Here is a 26214-nt window from a genome sequence, read left to right on the forward strand (position 1 = left end):
GATTTGGCACGCAGCAGGCACTCAATAATAGGTAGTTTTTTAAAAATCATAATCAGTGTAGAAACACTGGGCACTTTAGTGAAATCTAAAGGTCCTTGCTTCCAAAGGTGAAGGATTGAAACCCATTTCAACATCTTGCATTGCCAAACAAGGCTGCTGAGGCGAATGTACAAAAAGTAAATCACCTCTGTCTTCCCGAGTTAGGTTGCAAGAGCCTTAAAGAAGGAAGACTGGTGGCCTCCTCATCTCTGCATCCCTGTCACCTACCATTAACAGGTGTACTCACACTGAGGTGTGAAAAAACCCCCTTTGGTGATGGCCATGGTGATGAAGGACTGTCAGAGTGCCTCCTGGGTTTAGAAAGAAGAGTCCCTGTGAGAAGTAGTTGCCTTAGGCCAATGAGTTTATGTGTCTTACTCCCTACAACAATGTTCTTGGGAACATCATTCCTGCCAGAAAATTCCAAATCCAGTTAACACTGTAATTATTTTTTGAACAGCAGTTCACAATTCCATAGCTTGTTTTATTTGTTAGTTCATACAGTCAGCAAATACCTAGCAAGCATCTCCAGGGTGGCAGGTGCCATGCAAGATGATGAAGATATGTATGATGAACAAGACAAGAAGATTCTTAGGGTGTTTACTTTTTGAGGGAGGGGAGAGGCACAGGCAACAAATTGTGAAAAAATAGACTCAATGATTTCTTCTCAGGTGGTATGAGAGAAACAATAGGATGATGGACTGGAGTCTGAGTGGACAGAGGTGGCACTATTTCCAGGCAAAGCACCCCAGAAAGGCTTCGCTTGGGAGGAGAAGGGACCAGTCTCCTGAGACAGGAGGGAATCCAACTCAATGGCCACAACAGGGACTAGCAGGTGGAATCTGAGGAAAAGAATGAAAACAGCCAGGCTGGAGCATGGTGAACTGGGTCACTGGGTGAGCACTGAGGTGAGTCTGGGAGAAGTGGGGGCAGTTCACAGGCTAAGTAAAGGGAGGGGCTCAGGCCAGCCACCGGGTTCATGAGGTGCCCTCACAGGATGTGGAGTAGATACTTTCCATTTGTGTATGCTCTGGCCCCTCTGCAGGGTACCAAGAGGACAATCTGGACCGTGAGAAATACAAACCTATGCCTTAGCATCCAAATGATAGAAAAGCACTAATCAATTGCACAAGGTAAAATAAAAAGTCCTGTGCTCTACAAACCACATTATATTTTGAGCTATTACACTTAAATAAATCTTTTTCTCTCCTGGTGAGCCATAGGCCTAATATTGTCGCCCATATTTTAGAGGGTGAAGCAGCCCTCCCCATGAACATTTTTATCAAAAGTAATCCCTTTGATATTTCATTTTTGTTTCAACTTCAATCAAATCCATGAAAAAAAAGTGAAGAAACCAAAAAGATACACCAGATAGTTCTAAGCTTCTTAAATTCATCCAGGTCTGAGGAGTTCCGTTGCTTAGTGGAAGTGATGAGGACATTTTCAGAGATTTGCCCTTGAGAAATACTGGGCTGCTGACAAGTTAACTGGAGAAACAAATCAGAAATCAAAGGATTAAACTAATTTTGAAAACATTTTTGCTTTCTAATTTTATTGGTGTTTTTTACTCTGTTACCTCAGTTTAGCACTTTAATTCAAGAAGCATTCTGAAAGCACACAGGTATGATATTGCTATTATTTTTTCCAATAAAAGAACATTTTTTTCCTACAGTGACCAAAGTTTTCTTTCTCTTCAATACTATCTTATAGAAGCAACAGAGCATTACATAGCGAAAGAATTTGAGGCCGTAAGTCAAAAGATTTGGTTTCCAACTGTCAGGAACATGTCATCTCTCTGAGCCTCAGTTTCCCCCTCAGGATATTACATTAGATACTGGAGTCCCTTGGAGCCATTCTTATTCTAAGAGTGAGCCTAGAAGGCAAGGAGATGTTTCTAAGGAAGGACAATGGGAATATAATAAAAATGGAGGCAAAAGAAGAATCCAAGAAAAACAAAAATTCAAAGAATAAGCTCTCAGAATTGCACAGTAAAGTCAACCTGCTCCCTGTTAAACTTCTATGGCAACGTTAGATTAACTTTTCTGAGCTTTTCAGTTTTTCTCCTGTGCATCTGCTGGCAGAGGTATAAATGAGCACTAAACTCGGGGAAGGCAGGGAAGTGGAAGATAAAATAGAAATGTCATCCAGGGGTGGGGATTTAGCTCAGTGGTGTGGCCGCCTGCCTTGAAAGCACAAGGTCCTGAGTTCGATCTCTGGTACCAGAAAAAAGAAAGCAAGAAATATCATCCAGACACTGCACCGCAGCCCTCAGGTCATCCAGAGGTGGAAGTGGCTGTTGTTCCTCCTCTGACAGTTTGGCCCTGAAGTTCACAAAGTATAAAAAGGGTCTTTTCTCTGTGTGGGCTGCTCCCAATAATCTTAATTCAAAAGCATCCATGTTATTTATCCAGAATCTTCTCTTAAGCCTTTTGGAGTGTATGTCATTAGGAATTTCAACAACAGATGGTTGCCTTTCAGATATTTTAATAGGTGAAGCTTAGACAAGTTTTTTGGCTCCAAATCAAATTTTATCTCTTATTGTCTAAACTGGTTTGGAATCATTTCAGGGCAAGTTATCCTTACAAATATATCAAGAGTTTTCTTTCAGAGCCAGGCACAGTGGCACACACCTGTAATATCAGTACTTGGGAGGCTGGGGCAGGAGGATTGGCTCAAGTTCTAGGCCAGTTTGGACTTTATAGTGAGTTCAAGGCCAGCCTCAACTACAAAACAAGATCCTGTTCCGAAACAAATCAAAGCAAAGCAATGCAAAACAAAACAAAAGAATTTTCTTTCAGTGTCCAGAGGCCAGACCTAGGGAAAGAATATTCTTGAAAATGCAGAAGAAAATTCACAATTTCCTGTCTCCAGCAGTGGCTTAGAAAAGTCTTACTCAGATTCATTCAGCTTTTCAACAAAACAAGCCCTGGGCTAGAGTTGGAGAGGTGGGTGAGTGAACAATAATTACAGCACATGGCAGAGGAGGGTGGCATAGAATGAGGGAGCTCATGGGCGGGCACTGTAAATGCAGGGTAGCTTGGACTAGGATGGTGGCAGTGGATAGATAGAGCAGTAGATAGAGAAATAGGTACATGATTCAAGGAAAAGAAAACAACAAAAAAGGATGATAGAGGGCATAAGGCACATGTGGTAGTTTTCACAACTAGGTGGGCATTGGTACCTGTTTAATGAGATAGATAATCCGGAACTCCATTTTGGATATGCTATCTAATATGCTATAACTCCTAAATTAAGCTGTAACTCCTTCTAGGGAGTGTGTACATTTTTTAAAAGGTGGCTCTTAATGATCAACAAGGGTGAAACTAGACTAAGGGATAGGCAGGCAGCTGGGTTGTCATTTTAGAATCAGGATAAGGCTAATTGGGATGCAGTCACCATATACTTAGCTAAAAGAACAAAGACTCTGGAAGAAAGCCCCTGCCACTTCCTGCTCCTCTGCCTCCTCTAGTGTAACTCCCTACCCTGCTATGTTGTGGTGGTGGGGTGGTGGTGGTGGTTGTGGTGATTGTCCTGGTGCTATGAATCTGAAGCTTGGTGGAGAATTTGCCATTGGGTGCTCCTGACTACAACTTGACCCAAAAGGCTGGGTAAGAGCCCCATTCCACCCAACCTGGCCTCCAACCTCTCCTAAAGCAGCACCCTGCCCCAGCCCCTGAGCTCACTGCCTTGATAGAGGACATGGCTGCAGCTTCTCAAAGGCAGCCAGTATCTATCCTGGGAAAGGAGTGCAATTCTTCAGTGAGAGGAAGGGGGACAAGCTGTCATTGCAAATTCACAGAGAGTGAAAAAGAGACTTCTGTGTGCCTAACCCAAGTTTTCTGAGCTCTGTGTTGCAGAAAACTTGTTCTCCAAAGTGATCTAAGCTTGGGAGTCCTCCCAAATTCACACTGAGAAGCAGCTTGAAAAAATAAAACAACACAACAGCAATCCTGCCAGGGATTTAGTTCAGTGGCACCCTGCGTGCCTCGAAAGCACAAGGTCCTGAGTTCAATCCCCAGTACCAAGAAAAACACAAAAACAAAAAACAGCAATGTTCACTTCAAAAGAGTTTGTGGCCTGGGATTTAGCTCAGTGGTTTCGCTGCCTGCTGCACAAGAGCAAGGACCCAAGTTCGATCCCCGGTACCAAAAAAAAAAAAAAAAAGGTTTGTACCCAAAATGTTCTGCATAACACACATTCGTCTACAAAGACTTACCATTCACTTGGCTTCTGAAAGGTTTTGATTTAGTAAACCAGCCCTAAAGAAGATTTTTCTGGGACTCTACTTATTTTGCTGAAATAACACTATGCAGCCACCAAGTAAAGTTATATTATCTAGAAAATCAGCTAACCCAGAAGGAAATTGTTATGCTTTTATAGTCAACTTTGCATTTCATGTAATATTAGAAGTCTTTATTAAAATAGCAAAAGAAATAATAACTCCTCCATTTAAAAAGATATGAAATTTCAATTTTTAAATAAAATATAATTGCCTGTGTATAATTACGTTCATTCTCAATTGTAATGATTGGTGATTTCTGGTTTTTGACCCAGGTCCTGACCTGGCTCCTGCCCTGCGCATGAAGACAGCCTATTGACAATGGCATCAGCTCCCAAGCTCTGTGAGGCCAGCTCTGCAGCCCAGGGCCTGGCACACTGCCTGCCTCATCTTAGGGGGCCAGTGATATTTCTTCAATGAATGAATGTGTGGACACAATCCACCATCGGGGCTTTGGGATAAGCTGAATTTTGTTGAATCATTTCTGGAGTTACTGAAAGGAGATAGAATTTAAGGAGTGAATGTGAATCAAATCGAGGGGAGGGTGCCAATACTAGAGGGGTATCAAGTATGCTATGTTTTCATTTTTCCCTCCCAGGGATTTTTGTGAAGCCAAATCTAAGAGATAAGGGGAAAGTTCAGGCAGAGAAGGTCATGAACTTCTCAGAAATGTCTCAGGAACTCAGGGTCTGACCGGGCCTAGTGAAATGACTCACGGGATCAGAACAGAGCAAGAGTCCTTGGTGTCACTTGATGTCATTCCTGCTGGTGCTTGTCATGTCACATACAGGCAAGTCACCCACCCAGTTTACAGTTTAAACTTGTTCCCCATAGGACCTTTCTTTTCTTTTCTTTTTTTTGGGGGGTACTGGGGGTCGAACTTGGGACCTTTCGCTTTCGAGGCAAGGTGGCGGGACCACTGAGCTAAATCCCTGGCCCCCCAAGGAACTTTCTTGACATCAGGGTCTTCTTGGAATGGCTGAATATTTTCAAAACACCCTAACAATAAACATCTTTCAATTAGTTATACTGTAGTTAAAGGAACTTCATTCCCTGAAGCAGGCTTTTCATTTTTTCTTAATAATTTATGGGGGATTAGTAGGGGTTTGTGAAAGAAAAGAAGGGCATGAATATAACAAATGTGAAGCAGATTTATTTACTGTTGTGATTCTCAAGCCTTTAATATTAACATTACATATACACTACGGAGCTCTAAGTTCCAGAAAACTTGCTCTTCCCCAGAGTGGCCCAAGATTAGGAGTCCCTTCCTCTCAAATCCACACAGAGGGGCGCCTTGAAAACACAACAATCCTCCATTCAAAAGAGTTGTGAATCATGAATCTTTGAGAGAAGGATGTAAATGTGTGCCCATGTCCATCTTTCAAGACTAGGGTTCTGCAGAGCTCTTTACAGGGAAAACTGACTTATTCAGAAATTTTTGCCTTCCTTTTAAGCTAAAGAAATTCCTCATAAATAAATGTCAACACTTTTCAGAAGTCTACATTTTCTTTTTGTGTGGCGTGGCAAAAGCCTAAGTGAAAATTTATAGACTCAAACTATATTTTTTTAAAATAGGAAGCAAGTTTTCTTGTTTCTTTGCCTGTTGAGGCCAGATTTTTATTATTCCTTTTTTCATATATGCACTTTAGTGAGCACCAGAAAATATATCAAAACTGCTTTCTGAAAGAACACAAAGTTTAAAAAAAACCACCAATTTTACCAAAATTGAACTTTAAAAAATACACATTTCAATAAGGCTTACCCACAAAACCATGATGTGTTTGTACCACCAAATTCCGGAAAAGCAGAATGACTTGCTATTTCCACATTTCCTGAGAGTATCATTTCATAATTGGCCTAAGGATTTTATTTTATTTTCTAGTGACCCCAAAGGTGGCAATATCTGCTTACAAAAGCCTTGGTTGGGGCTGTGTAGGCTGCTGAAGTTTTTTTCAGACTTTTTCTCATTAAAACTAGATTGCTCTCCTGGTCAGTGGTGTCACTTGTGCTTCCTAGAGGCTTCTCTGGTAACAATTTAGCTTTTTCTTTTCCTGGCAATCACATACTTTTTTCACAGTTAATGAGTGTGAAGTACTCTCTAAGAGGAATCTACACATTCAGGGATTTTTTTCCTTCTTAGAAAGTGAAAGAGTAAAATTATAGGTTTGTTTGGGCCAGGGATTTAGCTCAGTGGTTCCACCACCTGCCTCGCAGGTGCAATGTCCCACGTTCAATCCCTGGTACCAAAAAAAATTATATACGTTTGTTATCCTTCATTTCTCTCCAAATATTTCTTCACAAATTCCCTGTACCTCTCTTCCTTCCTTTAAACAGGATTTGTGAATACTGTGAGAAAACATGGCTGACAGATGCAGTATGGGCCTTAGCCTATCATTGCTTATCACATAAGAGGGGTCTACTGCTATTTAAAGCTGATTTTTTGGTTTTGGTTGGTATAATATCCACTATTTTTCAAAAAGTACACTACAGCAGCCCCAAGTATGAAACACATGTTAGTTATTGCAGGGACTTCTTGCTTGACCATTGTCTATTCCCTTCTGTACTCTGATGGGTGCTTCTCCTCCCTGTACCATAAAGGAATAGATTGTGAAGCTGAGGTTATCCTAAAGGATGGCTGGAGAGGAGGCATCAGCAACACACAACAAGCTGCAGGATTAGCTGGCCAAGCCATCCAAAAGACTCTGTAAAGCCGAGTAAGAAAGTAGATGGTCCTGAGCTGTGAGAACTACCCTCAATCCTGTGGAGGTTTTCTCTCAAAGAAATTCCCAGATAAGTTCATTTTCTAGAAAAGTCTGAACAATGTCTGGATTCCAGAGCCGCATTTTGGCTGTGACTGTGCAGGTTATAATTCCTTCACTTGCTTTCCAGATCCATTCTCCACCCTTCCCTGCTCTGCTGTCTGCCCCAAAGACACTGACCTCACCCCTTTAGATCACAGAGCAGAGGGAGCAGTTACAGGATCCTTGCTCATGAGACAAGTCTACATGGAGCTGTAATGCTCCCAGCAGCAGCCTATCTCACCAGGCTTTACCATCAGTTTCTTCCTTCATCCTTTCAGCGCTAGGGAAAGGAATGGCTTTCTGCTGCTGCCCAACTCTGAGGGCCTCAAAATCCCTCTTCATTTCCTTAACTTTGCCCATACCTCTGTAGGCAATCTGTCTTACTTTCTCATTGCTGAGACACAACACCCAACACCCATAACTCTAAGCAAGGAAGGTTTATTTTGGCTCAGTTTGTAGAGGTTTCAGCCCATAGTCGGCTGGCTCCATGGCAAGGCTGCATGGAAGAGGGGTGTTGCAGAGGAGAAACAGTCCATGGCATGGTGGCAAGAAGACATCAAGGATGGGGGGAGATGTATGCTTTTAGGCCACATCCCAGTGACCCAACTCCTGTGACCAGGCTTCACTTCCCAATGTCACATTTAGCTATAAACTCATCAATGAGACTAATCCCCCTGTGAGTTAACATAGCCTGAGGCTTTGGAGGGGACATTTTGCCATAAACCATAACACAGTCCCTTTATTCAAGTCTCTTTGCTGAACTATCAGGTGAATTGTTTCCTGTGGGGAACCTCAATGATCTACCAAATGACACTCCTTTTCAAAGTGAAGCTATTAAATGAGATCTTGAGTTAATGTATTTTCTCAATTCAAGTGTTATTTAGGAATATGGGCTTTTGGTCATGTAGGGGTTTCTTTTTGGTGGTACTGGGAATTGAACCCAGGGCTTTAGCACTGAGGTACATTGCCAACCCCCTTAAACTTTTAAATTTTGAGACAAGGTCTCACTAAATCACTAAATGCCCCAGGCTGGGCTCAAACTTGTGATTCTCCTGCCTCTCTCTCCCAGAGTGCTGGGATTGCAGGCATGTACTACCATGCCTGGCTACCCTCTTTTTTCTTTCATTTTTATTAGTATATGTTTGCAATACATAATGGCTACATTCATCTTGGGGAACAGCTACATATATGTAGATATAGCATTCTAATTGTAAGATTCTAGGTATGCTTAATATTTCTCACTCGGATGATAGTATTAGGATCAAATGAGATGATGTCAGTAAAGCACTTGGAATGGTATCATGCTTCAAATAGAAACTCAGTAAATTGGAGCTCTTTTCATCATTAAAGTATATTTCCATTTGAATCAGAGGATGTCTACTTATCTATTAATTGTTCAGTGTTTCTTATCTGTGAAAGTAAAGTCAAACACATTACAGAACACTATGGTTATTTCACCTATATGGGCTTTGAGTACTCAAGAGATTTGCACTGCTAGATTAATGACCAATGCAGAGAAAGAAGTGATGCAGAAGCCGTGGCCTGTGTCATTTGCAGGAAGTACTATTGTTCTGACCAACGCCCCTCAGACAATTGTCTTGCTTTTCGCCCTTCTCACACACACTCATCCATCCTGGGTGTTTAACACATTAACTTGTCCTTTAGCACAAAACAGAATTTCTCCAGCTCTCATCTGCTCCATCTGCATCAAAGTGAATGATCAAAACCCAAGATGGAAGCTTCTCTATTATATAAAATCTAGGTGAGCACTGTGGGCTGGTAGAGTACTCCATGGTGACACCAGGTGGTGGCAGTTTTTTTTTTTTTGGCATGTGTGGCAGGGTCTATGTAGTCTGGGCTGTCCTCAAATTCACAATTCTCCTGATTTAGCCTTCTGAGTGCTGAGATTATAGGCGTGTACCACCATGTCCAGCCCCACACTCTTCTGTCTTATTGCTGGGCTGTGCCTGGCCCTTAGCCTTTCTTTCAAGGTGGAGCTCCAGCCATCATAGAAATATTCCAAGAACCAAATGGAGGGAGGGGAGAAAAGCAGAGAATCTACACTAGTTCTCTCTTAAGGATCCCAGAAGTTGCCACTCAACACTTGCTCGTGAGCCCACGGGCCACAGCTCAATCAGATGCCAGCCCTGAGCATAAGGGAGCCTGGGAAATTTTGTCCTTTTTCTGTGAAGTCATATATCCAACTAAAACTTCTATTAACTCAGTAAATTGGAGGTCTTATTATTAAAGTATTTTTCCATTTGAAACAGAGGATGTCTACTTCTCTATTAATTGTTCAGTGTTTTTTATTTGTGAAAGGATTTTAGAAATGGATTTCTGAGTAAATATCAGAAGCAACTAGCAGGCTGTCACAAGGGCCTTCCTTCTGCCACTCCCCTTCTTCCTTACTACAATTAACTACAAAGACAGGCAAGGAGATTTCTAAAATATCTGTCCTTTGGAACAGTAGTAGAGGGCATTTTGAAAGTAATTTTCAGTCTCACAGAAGTGCTTCAGTATCAAATCAAAAAAGAACTAGAAAGTTGCGCTGGGTCTCATTTTGGTCCCACCTCAAAGTCTGGTCAGAGTGCAATTTCCAAACATGAGCAATCAGTATACTTGGAGTGTTTCAACAGCCTATAACAGACTGCCAAGCAGTCAAGGCGCAAACCTGGATAAAGGTAACATTAGTGTAACTGGAATTACAGAATGCATTTTATACCTGAGGGACGAGGACAGCCTGGTTTAACATCTGATGCTTACCTTTAGCCACTAAGGCATGGATTCAGCTAGTAGCCATGACAGTTGCCTGGCAAGTCCATTCTGTTGCCTTGTAGCATTGTGGGGTTTTTTGCTTCTCTGTTGCCTTGTATCATAGGTTTTTTTGTTTTTGAGACAAGTTTCACTATGTAGTTGAGGCTGCCCTTGAACTCACTATGTACCCCAGGCTGGCCTCAAACTTACATCAATCCTCTTGCCTCAGCCTCCCAAATGCTGGTGTTAGAGGCATGTGCCACCACATCTGGTTTACTTCCATAATTCCTAGGACTGGAATATCACTAAAAATATTTTAGTTGATGAGCAAACATCAGAGTTGCAACCTAACAACACTGAACTGGTATTAATACTGTTAACCTGGTAATTAATTTTTTTTTCGTACCAGGTCCTTGTGCTTTCGAGGCAGGCAGTGGAACCACTGAGCTAAATCCCCAGCCCAATTAACCTAGTAATTAAGTGAACTGGAAAAGGACAGAATAAAGATGACCCTGGAGAGCTGGTACACCATGGTCCCTGTCAGTGGTAACAAGTGAGGTACATGATGGGAATGGAAAGATTACAGATAAAGACCTATTCCAGAGGGCACAGTTCATGATGGCTTTTAGGGGAAGTAGCAAGAAGATGCTGGAAGTATGCATCTGCCAATTTTATCTTTCTAGAATTTCTTTTTGTGGGGAACTGCTCCTGTGCCACTTTTTTTTTTTTGGTATGGGGGATCAAACTCAGGACCTTGCATTTGCTAGGCAGGTGGTGGAACCACTGAGCTAAATCCCAGGCCCTGTGCCACTCTGATTTTGATGAGGTTGCCAATTTCAAGATTCTTGCCTAGACCCCAGAGAAGCAGCCAGTTACAGCAACTCATTCTCTCGGTACAGTGACTGACCCCAGGATGGGGATGTGTTCTGGTCTAGGGCTATCAGTGGCCTTTTCTGTCTTCCAATCAGAGCGGGAGGCTAGTCTTGTTTTAGAAAGTATGTGAACCGGGACTATCAGTAGCTTTTATTTTTTTAACAACATGGGGAATATCTGTCTGTAGTGAAAAAGAACGAAGCCAACATAGACAAATGGGGAGAGAGTGTGAACAGCAATTTCCTTGGAATTCCTGAGTATAGTCAAACTGAAGATACTGAAGATAGATTAATTCCTGGACTTCCAGTTATATGATCCAATAAATCTTTTATGTTGGTATGAATTGGGTTTGTCACTTATAATCAAAACAGGTCTGAACTAGAAAGAGAAAGAGGAGGTGAAGGAAAAGTGGAGGAAGAGAAAGAGGAAGGAGGAGAAGAGGAGGAAGGTGAGCAATATGCTCTTCCTATTAGAAACAGGCTTTATAAGCTTCTAGAAGTACACAATAAATTCAGTTGGAAGAATGATTAAGCAGACTGGTATCTAAGAAACATTATTAGCAAACTGGACAAACCAAAGGTGTTTTCAAGAATATCAGGAAAAATAGTTTTGCTCTGTTTTCCTTCTTATATGGTAGTTTTTGCTTTTGAAATTGTAACTGGAAGACAAATAATAAAGGTGAGTCAGTCGATGGTGGTGGACTAGACTGAGAGGCAGTGAAAGGAGATGCTGGAGATGCCATGGTGAATGAGAACCCAGCCTTGGAGTCGCAGTCCTGGCTCTGGCATCTGATGCCCCATCTGGTTTGGTAGCCAATTTGAACCATTCTTGACTCCCAAGTCTTATTTTTCTGGTACATTTCCACTTGGTAGCAGGAAAATGAAGGAACCAGGGGTGTAGGGAGCATCACTACTGGGTTCACAGCTGTTGAGGACACAATCTCAGGTTTCCCGAGAGGTCCAGCTCAGAGCAACACTGCTCCTGCATACTCGAAACCAGTCTCAGATCATCCTGTGAGCAGCTATAGCTCTGGAGTAGTTGCAACATATTCAACTAGAAGCCAGTGATGCAGGGGTAAGAGAAGTGGCAGAGGGAATATAAGGCAGGTCTCCTTGTTTTTCTAAATAATCCAAATTCCCAGGCAGAAAAAGTGTCAACCTGATTTCCGCCTTCCCTCCTTACCCTTTCCCTGCCCACTGAAGGAATCCTGACCCAAACTAAATCCCATCCAGATAAGCATACCTGGAACCCCTCCAACCTGGCTAGAGCAGCCTGCCCAGCAGAGACCTGAACCAACCAGTTTCACACAGCAAAATTCAATAGGCTGCTTTAGCACAGCTGGGAAGCCGGGAGGAGAAGGGAGAAGGGAGGAAGCAGTCAACAAAAGCGCCACAAAAGTTTGCTCTGCTCCAAAGTTGGGTTTGAAGGGAGCATTTGAGAAGAAATGAGTTTTCCTCTGGCTCTTTTATTTTTATTTTTTTGGTACCTGCGAGGCAGGCAGCAGCACCACTGAGCTAAATCCCTGGCCCCAGAGCATAAACTTTCCCTCATTTCTGCTGAAACAGCAAGGAGTTTGTTAGTTTAGTCTTGAGAGGACGTGGCACACAGTAGGTGCTTAGTACTTATTGAATGAATAAGCCAGTGAATGGATGGGCAAATCAATTGGGCATCATGTTGATTGTTTTGATGTTATGAACCACAAAAATGGAATATGTTCCCTAGAAGAGAATGTGTGGGCTGGGGATTTAGCTCAGTGGTGTCGCTGCCTGCCTCGCAAGTGCAAGATCCTGAGTTCCATCCGAGGTACCAAAAAAGAAGAAGAGAATGCATGGGAAAGACAGGGCTCCTGCTGCACCCTCTCCCAGAGTGACCGGCCATTCCACACCCTGCCAGGCAAAGTCAGAATGGCCCACAGGACACAGGAAGCCTCCTTTAGCAGAGGAACACAGGCCATGCATTTGTCGGTCCATGACTTTTGAGAGCTTGCAGGCTAACTGGAGAGACAGCATTAGCTCATACAGAACAATGATATAAATCACACAAATCAACAAATAATCAGCCTTAAGTAATGTACGGAGAAGTATAATTATAATTAGTGCTTGAAGAAAAGAGAGATGAGTGAGGCTGGGACAGTCCAAAAAGCTCCACTGAAGAAGCAGGATTTGACCTTGACGCAGAGAACAGGCAAATGTTCGCTCGCTCTGGGGAACGTGGGTTAATTTTCTGGACCCTGCTCCCATCTGGGGCATCATAGTGCTATTTTCCAGATGCATGCCTGAGCCCCTTTTCCATTTTCCTGCCATAGTCTGACAGCAGGTGTGATTTCCATCACCGTTCGAGCAGAGGGGGCTTCACAAAGCAGCGCAATTGGAGTGCTGATGAGGCCAACAGGTTGGATGCCGAGCGTTGTTATGCTGCCAGGCTGTAACCCAGACACATGAATTTGCTGCTTCAACTATTCCATCAGGAGAATCGGCTGGGGAGCCTAATCCTAAGTGAAACTATCTTGATTACAAAGGAAGAAACGACAACACCATATCGTTTAACTGCTAGACCTTCCAGTGGAACACAAAGCGGCATTAAAGTTCTCTCCCTGTAATGCCTCGGTTTAAGCAGTTAATCTTATTTCAGCTGAATGGCATGTTCATTACAGCAAATAAGTAGGTAATGTGTGGGATTACTGAAGAGGAAAGAGGAATTAAACCAGTTATGGGCAAAATGGTAGTGTTTTTCAACTATCTGCTTTAAGTTGGTACTTTTCAAGCCTGATCTAACACTAGCATTCATGATCTGGGGTGCTAGTGTTAGGGTAGCAGTCCATGAGCCTGGCACTGGCTCCAGCCTGGAACCTGTGGGGCTTACCTGGAGCTGAATGTGAGATAGCGTGTCTCACTTTCCACGAAGTAGCTGTCTTTTTACCCCTTACTGTGTACTCTTCATACTGCTGAAGGACTTTTCTTCAAGGCTGAAACATCCCTTTATATAAGCCTGCTACGGGGATACCTTACAACATAACACAACGTAGCTCAGGAATATATTTTGTCATGTTTTCAAAGAAATAGTTTTCCAGGAACAGGGATTTAGCTCAGCGGTTCCAGTGCCTGCCACGCAAGCGCAAGGTCCCAAGTTTGATCCCCAGTACCAAAAACAAAAAAACAAACAAGAAATAGTATTCTGGACTTCAAGACCATTGAACTACTGGTGTAAATGACAAAGGAGAAACCAGGGGTGATGGTGCATACCTATAATCCCAGCACTGTGGGAGGCTGAGTCAGGAGGATAGAATGTTCAATCCCAACCTGGGCAATTTAGTGACTTAGCAAGACTTCATCTCAAAATAAAAATTAAAACAGCCTGGTATGTAGTTCAGAGTGATGGCCCCAGGTTCAATCCCCAGTTCCTCTGCACTAGGAAGGAAGAAGGGAGGAACAAGGAAGGAAAAGGAAAAGGAAAGGAAAGAAAAGAAAAAGGAAAGGAAAGGTAAGACACGAAAAAAGAAAAGAAAAGAGGGCCGGGGATTTAGCTCAGTGGCACTGTGCCTGCCTTGCAAGCACAAGGTTTTGAGTTCCATCTCCAGTACAAAAAAAAGAGAGAGAAAGGTTAAGGACAGAAGTAGAATCATAAAAGACATCAAGGGGTCCGGGGGATTTAGCTCAGTGGTTTCACCGCCTGCTGCGCAAGCGCAAGGACCCAAGTTCAATTTCCGGTACCAAAAAAAAAAAAAAAGACATCAAGGGGGGCCGGAGATTTACCTCAGTGGTTCCGCCACCTGCCTCGCAAGCGCAAGGATCCAAGTTCAATCCCTAGTACCAAAAAAAAAAAGATCTAAAAAGACATCAAGGGATCACGGGAGGAGTAGAACTAGATCTGAGTCAGAATGTACCGTCAGCAGGACATGGTGGAAAATGCCTGTAATCCCAGCACTCTAACAGGCTGATGCAGGAGGATCAAAAGTTCAAATCCAGTCTGGGAAACTTAGTGATTTAGCAAGACTAGCAAACTTAGTCCCTTAAAAAGGGCTGGCAATGTAACTCAATGATAAGGCCCTGGATTTGAGCCCCAGTACTGGAATAAAACAAAACAAACAGCAACAAGAGAGAATGTACCTTCAACCCAACTTAAGAGCAACAAAAGCTTTTGCCAATGCCCATTTGACTGTCAGTCTGCTTTCAGGAACTAAGCTTAAGGAAATAGTAAAGAAAATTTCCTCTCTGCACTCTGAGAGACTAAGACAGAAGGACTTCAGGCCGAGCTTAGGCAACTTAGCTACTTATGAAGACTCTATCAAAATTAATAATAATAATAACAACAACAACAACAAAAAGGAGGGCCACAGTGTGAGGGCCACAGGTGCAATCTCCAGTACCCCTCCCCCCCCAAAGAAAATCCCTTCTGAAAAATTTGTATTCATTTGCACTATTACAGAAGTGATTATTCTCAACACCAGATATTACCATTCCTCTTAATATCTGCCAACCCATTCAAAAGAATATAGTTTCATCATGTAGCTATGAATTTTCTAATTGTGTGGCTCATTAATAGTTTATTGAATACCTATTCATATCGCCACTAACTTTTAGAATTCTGTCTTTTCCTTTGCTGATTTTTCTGAGACTAATTTACTTCTAATTAATTTTATTCCTTAAATTTTATAAATTAAAATTATCTCATTAATTTAAAGCACACTGTAGATTAAGATGAATTCTTTGTCATGTATGTTGCATATTACTTCTCCCAACTGATTATTCATTTTTTAGTGTGCACTTCAGGAGGCACAAAATATCTAGCTGCCTCTTTGGTTACTCATTTTTAAAAGATGATGGAAGGCCGGGGATTTAGCTCAGTGGTTTTGCTGCCTGCTGCATAAGTGCAAGGACCTGAGTTTGATCCCCAGTACAAAAAAAAAAAAATGTTTAAAAGATGATGGAACTATTTTATTTTTACATAGACAAATCTATGAGTTTTTTCTTTATAATTTCTGCAGCAGCATTCTAGGGAAGTAGCTATAATGAAAAGTAACCTCTAGAGAGTAGATAGCTTTCTAGATGACAACTCAAGTGGCAAAGTACAAGGTCAGATTTGCAGAAATTCTATTTATCCTCAAGGGTCACAATCCTATGGCTGTGCAAAATCAGGGCTCCAACAAGGTTTATAGAGTCTTAAAGGGACAAATGACACCTGATGGCTATGTAACTAAAGGATACCTCAACTACACAAATTTATTAGTACTCTTAATTCCTAGAATGTACTCTAACTTGTTCAAGGTATGCTATTCTTTTAGCACACTGATGAAATGAGTTCACAAATATTGTATTTGGAATTTTTATATTTTCTTTTTTGTTGTTTTTTGTTTTTTTGGGGTTTTTTGGTACCGGGGATCAAAATTTTTTTTGTTTTTTTAAGACAGGGTCTGCCTCGAACTCACTAACAGCCTATGGTGGCCTCAAACTCACACCAATCCTCCTGCTTCAGCTCCCGAGTGATGGGATTATAGGCCTGGGCCACCATGCCCAGCTTGCCTCCATATTTTTAGGTCAAATTTATTCACTTTCCTTTTTGTGCCATGTCCATCAAGTCTGGTATCAAGAAGATACAGGCTTAACTCCTTCACTCCCTCCCTCTTTTTACTATTTACTGATATTTGGGTTTAAATCTACCATCTCACCATTTGTCCTGTGTGTTCTATGTTATCATGTCCTTTTCTTGATTGTGTTACGCAGATAATTCCCTCTTCGTTTCATCTGGTAATTACACCTTTTACTTTTCTTTCAGTAGTACCTTAATTATTTCAACATGAATCCTAATTTCCAATGTTACTTGGACTTCTTTCTTCACAAATAACACGTTTTGACTCCAAGAATCCTGTGATGGTTATTTTTAGGTGCTGTTTGACTGAACCACACCTATTTCATGGTACTTCTAATTGAGATACTGGGTTGGAGCAAAGACTAGACCTGAATGAATAGTGGCAAAGCATGCCAAGACACCACAAGGTACCGCAGAAAAACAATTTGAAGCCAGGCATGGTGGTACACACCTATAATCCCAGCACTCAGGAGGCTCAGGTGGGAGGACTGCCACAAGTTCAAGGCCAGCCTGGGTGCCATAATGAGTTGAACTACATAGTGAGACCCAGTCTCCAACAACAACAACAATAACAACAACAAAAACCCATTCAAATAGGCATCTCAAGTCTCAATTTTGGAGTTGACTATCAAAAAATGGCTATTATAAAGACGTTCTGTTTCTCCAGTTAAGAAAATAGAGGAGAACTGAGCATCACCTTAATCTAACTGCTTACTGTGTGGATATTATCTGATTCATGCCTTCAACATGAACCATTCAACTGCCTGCAAATGAGCAGCACCTTGCAGCTCTATTTTCTGACACTTGAGGTTTGTAGAAGCATCCATTTGGATCAGGTGGTCTCTAGGGATCCACCTAGCTCCAGGGTTCTGTGACCAGATGATCTCGAAGGTTTCTTCTAGTTCAGGAAATACAGGTAGTTGGAACACAGTTCTTCTCATTTAAAATTGTTACATAGTTCAATAGTAATTTTGTTCTCAAAAGCCATTGCTACAGAGGTCTAGTCTTTGACATGAATATAAGCCTAACTACAACATCATTACCTGAAAACATTTCACTTCATAAGGAGTATTTTACAGTAAAAAGTACAGTCATTCCATCCATGAAACATCAGGAAAAAAAATCAGAAAATACCGGTCCCAATAGAAGTAATATTTACCAACTAAACTCTGGTGTTATTCACTGATTTAAAGAGTTACACTTTAAAATATCTGATGTTATGTTTATTTCTCAAATCCAACAAAAGATAATCCAAAAGTACATTTTATTTGCAGTAAAATCTTGAGATGAACATTTGAACTCAATATTTGAAAAACTGAGATGTGATGTTACATTCGAAGTTTTCAAAAAGTAAATAAAAATCAATCCATACATCATTCCAATTTCTTTAAGTTCCTTTATTTTAAAGTGTCAAAAAATTTAAAGATATTCTTGTGCATACACAGACATGATGTGTCTCAGAATTCAGAACTATGCAAAGAATTTTTTGATAGGACTATAAAATGAAGTATTTATGAACTTTAGTGCAGCATTTAATACTTATTTTTGAAATCTATTACTGCTGATGTAACTACTAAAAAGCAATGACCCCACCAGAAAAGCAATAAAGGCTGTCTTTTCCTTTTTAAAGTGCTTATTAGTTTTATATTCAAAAGCAATGGTTTTTACAAACATAATACTAAAAGGTGCTCAAGTCACTACTTTCTGACTCAAACATATCATCTTTCTAACTTTTCATGTGTAAACTCATTTTATCTGCATTAATGAAGATTGCTTTCAATGATCCTCAACCACATGTGTCAAATCCAGACAGCGCTGTTAGTACTAGCAGCAGGAACAGTATCAACAGAACAAACTGCAGCACATTTTAAATGGATCACAGCAGATCAGAGAAACTGTAACAGCTTTGGATATGTCATATACCCAAGGGTAAGCCTTCTCCATGCACACAGTAAACATAAAAACATCCTCCAGTACCTCTAAAGAACACTTTACAGTCTATGAAGAGACTCAAATTCTTACTATTTTTTTTTTAAATTCTCTTACTATTTAACCAAACTATACAGAGGAGCCTTCATATTCTCAACATTTAAAACAAAGCCTATTTCTACCAAGAAAGCAAAAAGGAATGAAATGAAATCCTCAACTCTAAAACCCTGAGAAATAAAATTGTGAACAATTCTAAAGCAAAGCATAGTTTTAAAGGCTGATACATGTATTCCAAAATAGAACTGGTTTTCTGAGAGTGAGGATGTGACTTCATTTCAGTCACATGGATTTTATCTGATTTACAGAACTGAGAAAAACTAAGCATCACCTTAATCTAACTACTGCTGCTGTGTGCCTATCATCTGATGCAGGCCTCTAACACAAACCATTCAACTGTCTGCTATTGAGCAGCCCCTCATAGCCCCATTTTCTGAACCTTAAACTTGTTTATTCCTCCTTTCTCCCCTCTCCAAAAATCCCCATGGATCCCAAGAGTAATTTTTCATTAAAAAACCACAATTTAAATACAGTTTGATAATATTACATTTGATTTAAAGTAATAATAAATTATAAATTGCCAAATAATTTAATATAATTCACAATGCAAATCCCTGGTATAAAAAGAATCTATCTTGCCCTAAATATGACAAAGCAGTCCAGTGAGTTCAAATTGCTTATGAAATAAAGGCAAAGATAAGATGTAACATACTATTTACAAAAGTCAAGTAAGAAACCAGTTACCATAAATCTTTTTACAAAGATAAATGTAATGTGGCTTACCACTTCTAAAAATTGTTAAGGATGTTTATAATCAGTGGTTTCAAAAACATTAAGGAAACTACACATTGAGTTATATATTATCATATATATGACATATTAAATATATCCGTAATAGTAATACTACAACAGGGAGTGATTTAAATGAATCTTTGGATTCATTTTAAAAAGAGTACACCTTTGCTACCTTTTAGCAAGTATATTTCTTTTTCAAAGACTTTGTTATAACATTAAGTGTTTTTTTTTTTAGAGAAACAGAAATGACACTTTAATTTTTATCCCAAATTAACACTAATCAAAAATTTTAGAGACCAGAGTTAAATAGAATACCAAAAACAATGTGGTAGAATATTTAACAATGAGAAAAAATTTACTATATTTCAAATAAAGTACAAAGATGAAGAAATGTATCCATATTTTTAATGTACAGTTAAATACATGCATATATGTGTTAAATGCCAGTAATGACATTGGTTAATTATGAGTGGTGAGACTAATTTTTATATGTTCTTTGTAAATTTCCCCTTTTGTGTATTTGGTTAATATTCTAACTTTCTACATAAATATTTTTAAATTCTTATAAAATTGGTGATAGAACTTTGAGTCTTAGATAGCAAAACAGATATTCCTGAACCTCTTGAATGATACAGTAAAACTCACCAAATAATTATAGCACATTATCATTGGTTAAAAATATCCAAAAACAATGCTTATTACTTGCAGAACTAAAGATGACTCAGAATCACCTGGAGAAGAAATAGTCGAAAGGACGAAGAAGCCAAGCCTTTCTGAAAGGAAAAATAATCCATCAGAGTGGGATCTCTCTTCTGTGTAAGTTGCCTCCTTGCCCTATGATACCATTTATTGGAATGAGAAGGGGTAACACAGGGCGAAGAGTACTCATCAATTTCTTTACCAAAGACATGCCAGATTGTTATATTTAAGATGAGTAATGGAACTTGTATGGTCATCTATAGCAGTTATCCTGGGACCTATTTTACAAGAGGCAGGAGGGTTTACAGTGTTAGGAATGTGACCTTGGCACCACAGTTTAGATGCAGATGCCAGCTGTCTCAGTAGCTACGCGACCTGGGCAGGTACAGCCACTTGTAAGCTCCAGTTTCTTTACCTATGTCATTGTGCTGCTGTTGTGATTAAATGATAGTAGCATGGAGTTAAAGAAATAGTTTAAATTTTAGCACAACAGAGGCACAGGGTATATTGAACAATGTGACATTGTATATACACGTCCATAAGTGCATATAACTGCATCCTGCTCTACCAAGGAAATACTGTTTGGTTCCACTGTGGCAATAAAAGTTACTTTACTTGATTGAATGAAATACTTATTAGGAATTAGTGCCTAAAATCACATAATTTTCCTAAAGCATATTTTCTGAATTCCAATAATTATAAGGGGTAGGTGCAGATCATGCCCCAAGGCAAGAGGCTAAATCATACTATGTAGGTGGTAAGGCAGTGTTGGTGGTTTGGATAAATGATGAGATTGGGGGTGACAGCAAAAGGAGGGCTTCTCATAATGAATTACTGTGATTGCCAAATTCCGTTTGTGTTTTCCTCATGGCCCTAACAAACTGGCCACGTGGGCAGGAAATCTCGGGACCTCCATTAGAAAGGCCACCAAGGCTCTTTGGCTCTCTGTATAACATTAAGTTTTAAATGTTAGTCTTCAAAAACTTTTCTACTTGAGGTACTTACATTAATAAGGAGATAAAAAAAGTCTCAAGTAGTAATAATATGTCGACAAAATCAAGGTTTTTCGTATATCTTTTGTTATTGTAACAAAAAATAGACAACTATGTTTGGAAATTAATAAACCCAATTCCTTAAAGAGGGGGTGGAAAGATAAAGAAAAGTTAAAAATTATTGAAAAATAAGCAATTCCTTCCATTTCTTAAGAACTTGACTTGTCAGATCAGTTTTCTTCTTTCTGACCAAGTTGTGTCTTCTACAACTTAGCCATGTGATATGATGTTGAGTCTCCATTTTGTAGGTTTCACTTTGAATTTTCTTGAATGTTTGCAAAACTGGTACTAGACTTTAGACGTTTGGCTAGATAAAACAAAAGTATTACATTTTAAATTTAATTCTCTAACCAACATTATTTATTATCCCTATGAAAACTATAGTATTTGTCTGAATAGATCCAATCTTTTTTCTGTTTTTCTTTTTTGAGATAGTCTAGCTTTGTAGTACAGGTTGGCCTTGAACTCACTATATAATACAGCTGGCCTTGAACTTACAATCTTCCTTGCCTCAGCCTCCCGAGTGCTAGGATTACAGGCAGGTGCCACCACACCTGGTTTGAATAGATCCAGTCTTCTAAGAGATAAAACCTAAGCTTTCCCCCACCCCCCAAAAAAAATCACTTTGAAACTATGCAATTATTTTGTTATAAGCAGTACAAATAAAATATGCATCATACATAAAACATAGCATCGTTGTGATGTTTAAGCATCTTCTTAAACATCACAATCTTAAATATGTAATATAGGTGAAAGTAAATTACTTAGAAAATATAAGTGCTATAAAGCATAATAATAAAATTACATATTTAGTGCTAGGCTCTGGGTTTGATCCCTGGAACCAGAAAAAAGGTGGGGGGGGGAGAAAAAGACAAAAAAATATGTATTTAAAAGTCTAAGCTAGACTCTAATCCAAATTCTTCTTAAAAGAATTCAGTGAAAACTTCCTCAATCTCATAAAAGATATCTACAAAGATTTTACAGCAATCATTACACTTAATTATGAAACCTAAAACATTTCTCCTAAGATCTTGAATGAGACAAGGATACTTGGTCTTATTCAACATCACGCCTCAATTCAGTGAGTGAAACACAAGCAAGAGAAAGAAAATGAAAGGTATACATATGGAAAGAAATTATTTAACTTACATTAGCTTAGTGATTGAACACCATTAAAGATACATAAGAATGAAGGAAAGGGTATATTCTTGGATTGAGGGAAGGCTAAAAGATCTCTGAGCAAGAAACCTTCAAGCTGAGGCCTAGATGACCAGGAGCAGGTTAGGAAAGTGGGCAGGGCCTTGGACAGGGAGTGGAGTAAACAGAAAAAAAGCCATGCCCACAGTAGAACAAATAGGAAGAGGTGTGATGAGTCAGAAAAACAGATGGAGATGGGACCATGTACAGCTCAGAGGGAGCTTAGAGTGCTTAGAGGGAGCACTCTGGAAGAAAGCTTGGTTCCAGGTACAACAGGAACACATGAAGGGTTCCAAGTGGGAGAGGGACATGGTAAAGTCTGCATTTAAAAAATTAATCTGGCCAGGCACCATGACACACATCTGTAATCTCAGAACTCAGGAGGCTGAGACAGAAGGATTGTAAGTTCAAGCCCAGCCTGGACAACTTAGCAATTTAGCAAACCCTGTCTCAAAATAAAAAAATAAAAATGGCTGGGGATGTAGCTCAGTGTGAAGGCCCTGCGTTCAATTCCCAGTACTGAGAAAAAAAAAATTATTCCAGAAAAAAATCAAATGGCACGTTAGCTATAGTATTTTCTGTCACCTGCACTGTAGGTGGTTCTATTGTGACTCCCGAAAGAGCTGTCTTCATCTCTGTCTACTACTGACATGCCAGGACCACAATGCCCCATCACTACTCCTTTGCTGCTGCCAAACTTACTCTAGGGCAAATCTAGAATTAATCTAATTCAGTTAATCATCTGAAAGATGCTGTCCTTTGATTTTTAGTTATCTATACTTGCAAAATTATCACACATCTCTTCCATTATTAAGCATAATTGTAAAATGTAAAGCAGAGAGCCATTTTAGGCTAATATACTTCAAATCTTTTAAATACAGGCTGTTATCTAAACAAATGAATAACTATAAAAAACACTTACGTAGAATGAGTTTGCGTTTCTTTTGTTCTGAGTGAAGAAAGCTACTAAGGTAGAAGACAACAGGGAGAAAGAGGATGAACACAGAAACAGCAATTACAGGCACTGTGTCACTGCAAGGGACCCAACAGTTGAAAGTTCGACTCCAAAGTTTTCGAGTAATGTTCATCTGGGAAGAACAAATGGTATTATTCTATTTTGTATTTAACTTGACTTCAGTTTCTTGTAATATTTTGTTAATGTCCAAACAGGTACTCAGAATTTAAACTAAATATACTGAAGGTTAAGGACAATTTCTTTTGCCAGGGAAATATACTGATTAATAATTAGTCACTGTTTATATTTAAATACTGACCAAAGTATACCAGAATGTCAATCATTCATACCTTTCAAACAGAGAACTTACACGAGTAGGAATGTAGTTCCTTCCTTAAATATTACTTATTTATTGAGAGCCTACTACAAACTAAATACTATTCTAGGCAACAGTAATAGAGCACTAGAAACAAAAGTCCATGGTATAGCTATTTTAAATGCTTTTTACCATCCTGAATGTTACTGGCCCACTACAGTTTCTCTGAGCTGCTATAATAACTCACACTCATCATTCTCAACTTATAATCTTATTAATTTGATTTCTAATTCTCTATTTTGAGCCAATTTGTTTCCTCTAATCCCTCAATTCTGAGCATCAGGGCCTAAAAAGGCATGATCGCCATCTAGTGGTAACCCATGTAAAGGCCGGCTATAAAGAGAAAAAGCTTTTGACAATTCAATCAATACATATATTAAAAACTCACTATATGCCAGACATCCTACATACTGAATGATGAACAAAAAAGATTAGCTCCTTGTCCTCGTGTGGCTTATATTTTAGTGAGTGGAGACATCCTATAAATGAATAAATACTGTCAGATTGTAATAGATGTAAAGAAATAATGTCATAGGAAGTTACTGAACAATAGCTTCTGAAACACATTATAGTAAAACCTAGAAACTTCTTTAACAAGTGCACAAGAAATTGAAATGTAAACACATAACAATGCCCACATCTTATGAAGTGCCTGATTAATTTTCATTTTATTTTCTAGACCAGAATATTCTAAAAACCTTACTATTTTATAACTACTATAGTTATTTCTGAGTGAAGACAACATATGCAGACTTCAATGTAGCTCTGAGATAGTACTGAGGGTACATTCAATGATACTGCAAAATATTCATCTCATCAGGAAAGTACTTACTGCATCTTCCACATCAATACATAAATGTGTTCCAGGTTCAGCCTTATTCTCACGTTCATTCATTTTTTGCATTTCACTGTACAGATTACTTAGATTTTTGTAATTTTCACGGCAGCTTCTGCACACCTCTGAGTAATTTTTGGGTGGTAGAAGACTGTGTGTGCTCCCCTAAAATGATAAAGGCAGATGTAATCCAAAGAATAAACACTATATACATCTCTGTAATGTAAACTACTGACATTTGCCCTCCCAGGACAGGAGACAATATGGGGTGCTAATGTGCTGAGCTGTGATGTTGGGCAAGATACCTGTGGTATAGTTGCTAAGGGTTAGAGGCCTGGTATGTGAAGCACATGGCAAAATATTTGGCACTTTCTAAGGTGTCCTGAAATTTTGAAAACCACTGTACCAGCCATTGTTAAATGAAGATAATACTAGCTTATGTGCCAAACCACCAATATGAAAATACCAAATATCTTGTTATCTCATCATTACTTATCTGCACTTCTCTATCCTATTCTCGCTGAATAAATAAAATATGCCCCTGCCAGTGCTGACTTCATCAAAATTACTCTGACTGAGGCAGGACTTTTATAATGGGAAGAGAAAAGGCACCAAAACTGTGCCCCCATGAAATTCTCTTGTCACAAGGCTCAGAATCCAGGCCTTTCTAGTCAACAAAAAGGGACAAATACTAAAAAGAATTGGATAGCCTACAAATGGGTAGAGTTATCATATAAATTAGTAAGTTAGCAATCTCAATTTTTTTATACTTTTAGATTGACACCTGTCTTTTTAAGAACAAGATTATAACTTTGCTTTTTGTTTACTTTCTTCTTTACCATGTGGCATGGAGAAAAGACATTAACTCAATGGTAAAGTGCTTGCCTAGTATGCAGCAGGCCCTGGGTTCAATTCCTAGCTCTGCAAAAAAAAAAAAAAAAGAAAGAAAGAAAGAAAGAAAGAAAGAAAAGAAAGAAAAAAAGAAAAAAAATTTTTAGAGGGCCTGGGATTTAGCTCAGTGGTTCTGCTGCCTGCTCCGCAAGCGCAAGGACCCAAGTTTGATCCCTGGTACCAAAAAAAAAACAAAATATTTTTTAGAAAGAATTTATAAATTAGATATAATACTCCTAATTTAACAAAAATCTAGATTTGAGGTTTCAGATTATTTCAATTAATTATGAGTATGGAATTCTATCTTGATTTAGGAAAGAATAAGTAGATACTCTTTAATCTTATAAACTGAAAGAGAACTACAGATTCAAATGTATTTCTTAGGGCTGGGGATTTAGCTCAGTGGTGCCACTGCCTGCTTCACAAGCACAAGGTCCTAAGTTCAGTCCTGGCACCAAAAACAACAACAACAAATATATTTCTTAAAATTTTTAAGATAAGGGGGCCAGGGATTTAGCTCAGTGATTCTGCCACCTGCCTCGCAAGCACAAGGTCCCGAGTTTGATCCCCCGGTACCAAAAAAACAAAAAACAAAAAACAAAAAAAATTTAAGATAAAAACATGTTTAAATTGCCAGATATGGTGGTACACACCTGTAATCCCAGCACTTGGGAGGCTGAGGCAAGAGGATTGCCGTGAGTTCGAGGTTAGCCTGGGCTACATAATGAGTTTAAGCCCAGCCTGACTATATAGCAAAACCCTGTCTCAAAAAAAAAAAAAAAAAGTTTAAATGCAAAAAGTGGAGCTACAGAAGTACTAAAACAAATTTTAAAATAATCACTGTGTGGAAAAAGCCTTTTTAATGTGTCACAAATACCCCAGGCCATTTAAGAAATGGATGAATCTAATTAAAATTAAAATTTTTTCTTGACAAAAGAAAAACAATAAAAAACTAGGAACAATTGTGCAACTAACATCACATTGAAAGTGCTAATTTCCTTCAAATACATCTCTTAAAACACTAGTCTAAAACCAAAAATTTCCCATTAAGTTCCAATGCCAAAATTCAAAGATCAGAGATGGAGACAACAAAAAT

General features: G+C 39.3%; 1 protein-coding gene across 1 annotated transcript in view; it reads right to left on the reverse strand.

Annotated features, from left to right (window-relative positions):
• Positions 1-17708: 17708 nt before the first annotated feature.
• The window catches only part of Ostm1 (osteoclastogenesis associated transmembrane protein 1), a 35378-nt gene continuing 26872 nt past the window's right edge, over positions 17709-26214 (reverse strand). Inside the window, exons 4-6 of the mRNA XM_004855427.4 lie at positions 24225-24392; positions 22984-23149; positions 17709-21171 (exon numbers count right to left, since the gene is read on the reverse strand). Of these exons, the coding sequence (XP_004855484.1) occupies positions 21116-21171; positions 22984-23149; positions 24225-24392 (390 nt within the window). The 3' untranslated portion in view covers positions 17709-21115. The remainder of the gene's footprint in view (positions 21172-22983; positions 23150-24224; positions 24393-26214) is intronic.

The sequence above is a fragment of the Heterocephalus glaber genome, unplaced genomic scaffold (genome assembly GCF_053883595.1).
Source record: "Heterocephalus glaber isolate CG9 unplaced genomic scaffold, H.glaber_assembly_v1.0 deba00000942, whole genome shotgun sequence".
Taxonomy (NCBI): Eukaryota; Metazoa; Chordata; class Mammalia; order Rodentia; family Bathyergidae; genus Heterocephalus; species Heterocephalus glaber.